The sequence below is a fragment of the Pseudoliparis swirei genome, chromosome 12, assembly GCF_029220125.1.
Source record: "Pseudoliparis swirei isolate HS2019 ecotype Mariana Trench chromosome 12, NWPU_hadal_v1, whole genome shotgun sequence".
NCBI classification, from domain to species: Eukaryota; Metazoa; Chordata; class Actinopteri; order Perciformes; family Liparidae; genus Pseudoliparis; species Pseudoliparis swirei.
Genome location: NC_079399.1, coordinates 8,512,306 through 8,522,445, shown reverse-complemented (window position 1 = coordinate 8,522,445; position 10,140 = coordinate 8,512,306). Strand labels below are relative to the sequence as shown.

Below are 10,140 nucleotides of genomic sequence, written 5' to 3'. Positions count from 1 at the left end.
TTGAGTTTCGGTTCCCGTGGAGGATTGTCGATACAGTTGACAACCAGATTTACAAGTTCTAACTAGTTGTGATGCCAAAGTCAGGATCACGAGTACAAGTCATAAACTGAGATTTACAGTGAGCACAGGTCATTTCCTCCTGCACATACAGACTGTTGCAGTGAATCTCAAACATCTATGTGACTTTAAATATCAGTAACTTTTAATTAGGCTACAGTTACATTTATACAGACAAACACAGATAATGAATGTTAACTGTACTTAATCGCACAGTGTTAACTATTGGACAATATTTTCAGTATGTACATCACAAACATTGCAACAGATAAAAGAAATTAAAAAGGTTTGATCTTGTATCGTAATCTTTTCACAGCACTTTATACTGGCTGTGTGCTTTTCAGTCACCCGACTGAGATCACAGGGAGGTCAGAGGTCACATTCATCTTTAATGCCTCTGCAGCAGGTTTAACTTTCTAGATGCTTCTGGAAAAAGGTGACCCGTCACACAAAAAGTCTTTACCGTCACTGTTGCACAAAAGTAGCTGCCATGGTTACATAACTGCAAGGTTAACAATTTATTTTAAAAGAAATATAAATATATTTATTTAACGCAGCGCTTTGTCAGAACATCTGCAGTAAATGTGAAGCTCCAGCCTCCTGTCTCCTACAGGAAGCAACAGGGAAAGGTTGTGTAGTTTATTAATCCCAACCCTCAAATCATTAGAGCCAAAGAACCTTTTTTTCAAATAAAGTTACCAGACAAGTAATCTCTAAATAATTAGACATTTATGCATCTCTTATTGTAATATTTGATCCGCGGGTTTGAGGCTCAGTCTAACTCATGGGGGTCTCCACATGCGCCAAGCTTCAACTCAACCAATGAAGCTTCTGCCTCTGAAATGTGTGCACACTCCTCTCTGCAGGTATCTTCACCATCAGTCTGTATCCTGCAGCGTTTCTCTTTTCTTTCAATCACACTTCAACACCTCTGCCGTTTCCTGCTCCGCCGGCTCGTCCTCAGCTTCCTCTTTATGAGTCACGTGGCCGTTCGTTCTGTCAGAAACTGTCCCGAGCACCTTGGCGCTGTGCTCCTGTGCCTTCGCTCGCAGCGCAGCAATACTGTTCTCCCTCAATTCCTCCTTGGATATTGATGCGTTAGCAGCGTCTTTAATTCGTTTCTCCATCTCCTGCTCCATCACTTTGTCCACTGGTTTCTCCTGTGTTGGGGGTGGAGGTGGTGGTGGGGGTGGGGGCGTCAGGCTGCAGGGTTTTCCAGTTGAGGCGTGTGTGGTTTCTACTGACTTCTTGTGCATACCTGAGGAAAAAGGACATTAGAGTTAGAGTTTGCAGATGAGGGGTAGACTTAGTGTTTCGTCAAATTTGAGGTATTGATGCATTCATGTTTCGAAAAATCTCACTGATAAATTTCTCCGATTGACAAGCATGACATTGTGCATGTACTATTTGACATTTACATTAAGAGCTAAAGCCAATGGAGATGGAACCTCTTATTCAATTAGAAGCACCTAATTGATTTAAAGTAATCAATTGACATGGGGCGTGAGGGGACACGCCGTCTAATCTGTCCTGATTAAATAGGATTATCACTGTATCGACGTTTTATTGAAATGCTGACACTTTTATTGGCTTCGAACCTGAGCCGGGTTTAGCTCCCACTTCCTTTTAGAATACATCCTAATCCCGCTTTTCATGCACTGAGACACATACTAATGCAGCAGGTTCTACAAGCTCTCATTGTAGCACTAAAATATGTCCCAACAGCAGAGATACACACAAGAATGAATAAGTAACATCGTTCATGTGGTGGTCTTTTAAAATGACTCCACCTTATGTGTGCTTTGTCAGCCATAGGAGATTTAGCACGGTTGATTTTCACAAAATGAGCCTCAATATTGATATAAAAAAGGTTGAATATCTCAACTCGAGATCAATAAAGGACATTTTTTTCACAGCAGATATTTTGAGTAGTAGTGTGAGGGCAGCACACCTCTTACTAATAACATTCACGATGGCTCCCTTATAAGTAAAGTGTCCCATTAAGCCATGACAGTGAGCCAGCCTGCACAATACATGAACTGCAGCTGCTTAATACAATTCAGCATTCAGATGTTCCTTTCGTGTCATGTTAAAATGTCTTCGGTAAAAATTAAAAAAAATCTAAAAAAGGTAAAAGAATAAGAATTCTAAAATGATCCTTGTTGGCATGTAAGGAATGACTATTTACCTAATAACCACGGAGCATAGGAGTCAGTGATGCCCTCCTTGGCCGACTTGAGGATGGACTCCGGCAGAGGGATGGAGTGACGGACCATCGCTCCATAGAGGCCGTACTCAGCCATCACGCTGCTGCGACCCCAACACTTCTCTCTTTTCCTCCACTTGGCTCTGCGGTTCTGAAACCAGACCTGGAGGGAAGAAGGGGATACAGGGTTAGATTAAGTTTGCTTCTTCTATCTCTCCATAACTAATGCATGCAGTTTTATTCTCTGTGGGCCGGGCCATCAACATTATTAATTGGGCTGGACCAGAACATGAGAAACAGGCCCCCCCCCCTCTCTCTATAATCTGTTTTGTATATTAGAATGATGCATGTGCAGAGTTTGACATTGAAAGGTCTGCTAGAGAACGTTTGACCGCAGACACACACCACATGCACTTTTCAGTAAATCGTATGCATTTTAGGTTTGTAATTTTGTATGCGTTAAATATTATATAGGTGGAGGCTTCAAATAAGCCTAATTGGCTTTTTGTCTCTTACTGTGATATTATTTGTTTCCCTGTTGTGATTTTTATTTGGTTTTATTGTTTGAATTGTGCAAAATAAAAATAAATTAAATGTAGGAGACTTGTCATATTCATAGATTCTACATTTTTCAATATTTGAGGCGGCGTGTGTAATTTATCATTTTTTAGTGCAAGGCAACAACATTTATTGGAATACAAACAACTCCAAAGCAGATTATTTTCATAGATCTTAAAACCTGTCGATGGTTTTTGATACATTGGATTACCTTTCTTATTTTGAAATAGATTAAAGGTTTGTTAACTACTCCTCGTCGTTCGAGTCCGTCAATCAAGTCTCTGTTACATTACATTACATTACATGTCATTTAGCAGACGCTTTTATCCAAAGCGACTTACAATAAGTGCATTTCAACCTAGAGTACAAACTAAGAACACCTGTTGAAGTATTTTATTTAAAAGGACAAGGAGATAAATCCCGATGGAACAATGATGTCTCCTTACTAATTTGAATTAGTTTTGGCCTTAAATACAACATAGCTATAGGTCTTTTATTTAATCAAATTGCAAATGTATGGTACGAAATGGCTTTGTCACAACTCCTGAAATTCAGTGTTTAATATTTAAAAAGATGTCCCTCATTGCTTCATTTACACAATATCTTTTCTTGGGTGTGTGTGTGTGTACACCCATTATTCTCCTTCTGGCTACTCAAATGCTTAAATTGATTTCCACCAAGCCAGACCTCGCAATAGCCGCAGCAACCTTGTGAATATGAATGAGGAAAACAGGAAAAAAATGAGCATCCTAAAATGGCAGAGGCGGCAGGATAATATTATAGTGGGGGGGGTGTGCGTGTGTGTTAGAGAAATGTGTGTCTGTGCTACTCAGACCTGGGATTAAAAACGATCAAAGCCGGGCCTGGAAAGCTATTCAGGTAGATCTGATGATAACCTCCATCTCATAAAAAGATGGGCCTCAGATGAGCAATCATGCTTTCTGACAGCACCAGTGTGAGTGTGCATGGCAGTGTGCGTGTGTGCGAGTGTGCATGGCGGTGTGCCCATGCGCGTGTGTGTGTGTAGGTGTGTGTGTGTGTGTGTGTCGCTTCCTGAGGAGAGGTGACCCCAGGGGCGAAGAGGCTGATTGAAAAATAAGTTAATTTCCAGGGCCGATCGATGGGAGACAGGCGCTCAAATATCACGGGAAATTAAAATGCTAGCAGCCAGTCGCCGCCCTCTGCTCAGCCGATGACCTGTGCCAATTAATTTCTATGTAGTTATCATTTCATCTCAGGGTTGCGGCCCGCTCTCACAGCAAAAGAGGCAATAAGTTCCCCTCAATTAACTAATTATTACAGTGAGCTGGTGAATTGGCTGCTAATGTGAAAGCACTGTGAGGATGATGATGGAGCAGCGGACTGGTGGCTGAATGTTTCCTTTGCATTCTTCATTGCTTTGTAACCTGAATTTGTGGCATTTTAACTTTAAAATAATTTAGACAAATATATATTTTTTTTTAATGAAATGTGATCGATTTGACTAAATTCACACTTTAAAAAGGGGTGTCTTTTTTTGTCTCATTAAAGCAGCTTCATGATTTTAATTGGAAGGTGAAAACAGAATATACGCTCTATATCTGCACAGACATCAACACACCTGTATTCTGTCCTCTGGTAGCTCGGTCTTCATGGAGAGCATTTCTCGGGCGTACACATCTGGATAGTGAGCTTCATTAAAAGCCTTCTCCAGTTCCTCCAGCTGATAGGAAGTGAAAATGGTTCTGCCGACAAAACATATGAATAAGTACCCTTCAATCATTTGGAATTCTTTCCATTATGACAGTTGTTCAATTTTGTATAATTTAAAAGAAGTCGATTAATTAAATAGAATAATAATTAAAAATATATGTTCTTGCACTGTGAATCTATTTTTTTTATTTGTGTCAAATAAATACACATTTTTAGAAACACCAAAGCAGTCAGAAACAATGGAAGAAAATTAGGTTTTACCATTCTTTCATCTTTGTTTAACAAAGACAGGATAAACGTTTTTTTATTATCACTGTGTAGGTATGTATATTGTTTTCTGACACATTAGTTATCATTCCTAACGAACAATAAGGCTTTATATATTTTTTAGAAAGACAGCAAGGAATTAAAGATGACTTTAAGGTAAATGCTCATGGTAAAATTATCACACACATTTAATACAATTAAATACATTTCAAGTGTGTGAGGTCACCGTAAGTGATTTCCCTGAATAAAAAACGAATATAATGGATACTATAAACATATATATTATACATTGTTCGATTATGTAGGTTTCCATTTTAATTTGCTTCACCTGTGTCGTCTTTTCTTTCGTTTCTTGCTCTGACTCACTGAGGATTTAGAGAACTTCTGATCACCAGAGGAAAGACTCATGTCATCGGAATCTGTGAGGAAACAGCAAAGATCAAGTCAAACACTGGACAGATCAAACAACAAACAACTAGATAGTGCATAAGCTAAACGAAATATGGTAAGTAATAAGACATTATAAAAAATAAAAAAGGTCAAATTTATTTATGTAAAATTGTTATGTTCACTCTTCAACGAGATTATTTCTCTCCAAATAATATTCATTTAAATTAAAACAACAAATTGGACTATTTATTTCGAAAATAATATTTAAACAAGGCCTCTACTTTTCCTTCCACCTTTTCCAAATATTTTTTTAACAAATAAAATATTCTATAAAAGCTGCATTCGAAAAAATAAAATCCTTACTGCTTGTTCACAATAAACGTCTTCTACACACGATAATCTAAATTAATCTCTGCGTCAGAAGTTACCGGGCCGTGTATCACTCACCGGAGCTGGCGGAGTGCTGCGCATCCATCTGCGAGTCCAAGTGCGCCGCCCTGTGCAGCGGCGGCAGGTGCACATGTTGCGCCTCTGCAAGCACCTCCAGAAAAGCAGGCTGGCTGTAAAACGAGTGTATCCCCTCTGGCACCAGCAGACCCATCCCGACCCCGAGGCCCCCGTGTCCGAGGGACCTTGCAGCCAGGACGTGCGCACTGTGCGGGAGCACCTCCAGGGGCCGCCTCTGCGGGGCCGCCGGCGGCTCTTTGTTGAGGCCGAGCAGCTCCTGGATCCCAAAGCCGATGCGCCGGTGCACCGTGGGGGCCATCTTCCAGACTGGAGGCGGCTGCTGGGATCCCCCGTGGTTCACGATGTTCTGTGAGGTTGACTTCTGTTTATTCTCAGTATCACAGAGCACAACTCCCTCTTTCCCCGTCATGGCGGCGAGATTCCACCTTTTGTTTTCCACTCTCTCCAAAAAAGAAAGCCACGCAGCAGCCAGCGTCCCTGATGCAATCAGCACCGCGATGCTCCTTTATCTCCCTGCCCTCCTCTCCGCTGCGCTTTTTATCCAACAGGCAACAGGCGGCAGCCAATCACAAGAGGGGGAGACTCACGCTCAAGTTTGCACGAGCCCCACGCAGCTTCAGTTGAGTAAATAATACTATTTAAGATAATTGAATGTGACAAAATAACGTCATATTTCCCAATGCTGAGGACGTGGGTGGATTGTCAAATATAACAGCAATTAAAATAGCGTTCTCTTCATGGTGACAGCAGAACACATGGACCGAGATGAATTATATTATTTTCTGCACCTTAATCTAAACTTTGATCCCATAAATTCGTCTTCATGTTATGACGGCGCATTCAAACCGGAAACAGAGCTTTATAGCTTTGTTGTTGTTGAATGTGAGATGTGTTGGTCCTGACTGACAGGAACAGGGTGAAAGTGTGATGCTCTTGGGAGAATTCGTTACGTAAAACTCCCCAACGAAAGAACTGAGCGGTCCTATGTCAGAGTAACGCAACAGCCGGAGGAAAATCAGCTTAATTTGCTGCACGTGTGTCCTCATTCACACAGTGGCCGAGAAGAACCAGCTTTATGGGCCAAACATACTGAAAATCAAAATATAGACGTCGTTCCAGACTCATTTTGAGGACATCTGTTGCTTTGCTAAATAAACAATCCGCGAAGCTTCATATTTTATCAGCCTATAATGTAAATGAGGTAGATGTAGGGTTATTTCGATGTTATAACACAAATAAAGAGTAATTTCTGCCCTTAATTTATTTTTTTAACCATTTCGGCTATAATTTAAAAAATATGAGCAATCTTATTAGTCCAATGGACAATTGCTTTATATATTTTAATATAGTCTGTATGCCAATAACGAGGCTAATCCATTTCCAAAAACAACAAAAAGTGTTTCAGATGTCAAATTAAAAGAAACTCTCAAACTCACATTAGCCAATTTCTCTATAGTTAATTAATCAATGCAGCTTCTTATTAAGAGAACTACACACCGATTGATCCGTTAGCCTCGCGCTCTCTGACGTCCCATAAGCCACACGTTGATTTGCATATTCTAATTAGGTTTGCACACTAAACGTTTTGTCTTTGGTGGCAGTCTGCGCATCTGTCGATAGATTATTAAGCGTTTTTCATTCTCTGACGGGTCACATGACACAGAGGACACTATACCAGTTCAGCGTATTTAGGACACACCGGGTGGCAATTAAAAATGAGACAAACAACAACATGCGCGCGATATACACCAACAGATTTATTTACCACGTATTTGTTATGAAATTGTCATATCGAACAACAAAGCTGCAACACAAACTGAAAAGTTAGCCAATGTTTCAGCGCATAAATCGTGGAAGTACGAGCAAAGACATTTGGGATGTCAGGGGAAATCATCCGCGGCGTCTCTTCACACTCATTTATCACACTGTTTAAACCGCAGCTCAAAATCAAACTCACTGAAATGTAGTGAGAATACTCTCATTTTCGCCGCGTTTCCACAAACATAATCCGCTCTAATCAGCTGTTATTCAATTATTGCGTCGTTTCAATCGCTCAGAGATAATGTGCGGCACACTTTGGACATCTGGACACATAATTACGCCGAGGAGGAGAGTTTATGGAGATGAGTGGACGCGCGCGATGGAAGCGCAGATACAGTCGTATCAATGGGACATGTGGTGATGAATAAATAAATAAGTCGGTGGTTCCGGCGGGATTGTTTGGCAGCCGTGAGTCGGGCTGTCGGGACGGCCAACCCCACCGCAGATTTACTGCTGCTTGTAATCGGAGATGTGATCAAGAGATGCGGCCCCACCCGGTCAACTCAATTATGAGGCATGTTGCTCAGAGTATCACGAACAGAGAGCGCGGGCCGACATCTCGGGGGGATAAAATACATACCAAGTGAAAATGCTGTATTATTAATTTCAAGAAACGATCGTGGGCCTTTTTTTGTGCCTATTTTGACGTTGCCTTAATACATATTTTAGCTTTCATTTGCCTGAGTCATTGTATAATTGTAAATTAAAATAGTCAAAGAAAATAAAAATATTTGATGTGCAAAAAAATACATAAATACATATAAAATGCCATGTTATAAAGAACTATAGGGCAGAGCAAATTACCTTTTGCTTCTCATAAACTATAGAGACATTTCATTAGAGGTGAATGAAGAGATCAATGCCATACCAACAGCTATGCTAATGAGGTTTCCATCTCACACACAAGCCCACGCATGCACAGATGTGCATGAATCACATCCTTCCACTCAGATCAGGATGCAACAAGCAACACGATTTTTCATTCCAAGCATCACATCTCACAGCGTCTTAAAACCTCCTTCTGATGTGTTGAAAAAGAAAATATCAGAAATGAGCATTCAACACAAAGAGAGGAAGCGAGGATCATTTGAGATATAGCAACCAAGTAGTCCTGGTACAAGTCATGAACATTTAATAGGGATCATTCATTTATCAGAACTGGAAAATGAAAACACATTACATTTAACCTCCGTCTAATTTAACTGTTAGTTTGCTAAACAAATTACTTAGATTTTTGAGCTTCGTGAATTATTTTTTTCTTTAGTAAACCATTTGAAGTGTTTTCAGTCCAACTACTGACATGCAATCATGTGCGGAGTTGTGATTTGGTTTGACAGTAAATGACCAACAAAAAGCCGGTTATGAGTCATGTGGAAGGAGGAGGGCCAATCAGAGGCCCCAATACATATGTCACAATATGACCTTAATGTAATTTCAAACATTGTGGTGTACCGAGTAGTGAAATAAAATATATAGCCATTTATTATATTATTTTAACTGCAAATTCATGCAGTTTGTCAACATCCATTGTATATATAAAGTTTTTACTCGTTTCACTTGCATTTGTATTGCAGCAGGGTTCTGCAGACATTTTGCTCACCGGTCAAAGGCATGGCAATAGTTTCATTGTTCACTTTTTAAAATTACAATTATGTGTATTATGCTTTACTGAATCCACTCATGGTTTATTCTAAAAGGGAGTGCTTAAAATAATACCAAATATCACAAAAACTACAACCTGGAGACGTTGATTAACCAGTCAGCGATAGATTTCTGTATTCCGGTCAACGGAAATATTCACACAACAAATAGCGGAATTAAGTTTTTAAAAACTAACACTGAACTACAACGAGATGTTTGCAGACGGCATAAGAATACTGACTAAAAACTTCTGTCAATAAATAGTAAATGGAGCTATTGTATTGTGCTTTTCGTCAAAATGCTTTAACGCTATGACATCATTCACCCATTCATAGATGGGAGGGGCCACCTGCCCATCAGGACTAACTAACATTCACACACCGTAGACACTGCAGCTAGGGGAGCCATGTTCGAGTTATGTGTCTTGCACCAGGACACTTCAACATGGGCTTGCGCAGCCGGGGATCGAACCGCCGAGCGACGACCCCATGCTCACCACTGAGCCACAGTTGCATCTCTGCATCTTCATCCTGACTATAGTCAATCTCAACCATAAAACAAAAACACTTGTCAAAAGGGTCAAGACTAAACCTCCATCAACAGGCAGTGTGAACATAGCAAGCAGCTGCACTGCAACACGTTTAGGTTTACATCAGGATGAGCCAAATGGAGACAAACAGGACCTCTGTCTTTGTCCACATTCCCTTTCTACCGTAGAACATATTAGTTCAAATTATTTCTGTTCAGCATAACATATTTGGAGTTGTAACAGTTTGGCCAGTGATGAGTTTCTGCAGCTTTTTCTGTCTGATCCACCTTTGTGTTTGTTTGAGTCGCCAGAAATGGCTCTTCTAATCTAGCTAATTGCCGTTTCGCAGAACTTGGCATTTAGGAAGAAGAGCTGGTTCACCAAACAGCCGTTGATCAAAAAATCCTATTAAGGTGAAGAAACAAAAGGCTTTCAGAACCCCAACAATGTGCCACTGGCGATTCAACCGTTTGCTCTGTGGGCACAAACCATTAATTAGGGCAATAACTTC

At 40.4% G+C, this 10,140-nt stretch overlaps 1 protein-coding gene across 1 annotated transcript; it reads right to left on the bottom strand.

Moving 5' to 3' along the window:
* Window positions 1-180: 180 nt before the first annotated feature.
* Window positions 181-6,108, bottom strand: LOC130202565 (visual system homeobox 2-like). Its single transcript, XM_056428220.1, has 5 exons — window positions 5,618-6,108; window positions 5,109-5,199; window positions 4,422-4,545; window positions 2,246-2,426; window positions 181-1,315 (listed from the first exon to the last, which is right to left on the bottom strand). The coding sequence occupies exons 1-5, from the start codon at window positions 6,045-6,047 to the stop codon at window positions 969-971; spliced, it is 1,173 nt and encodes a 390-aa protein (XP_056284195.1). The 5' UTR covers window positions 6,048-6,108; the 3' UTR covers window positions 181-968.
* Between the last annotated feature and the right edge of the window lie 4,032 nt (window positions 6,109-10,140).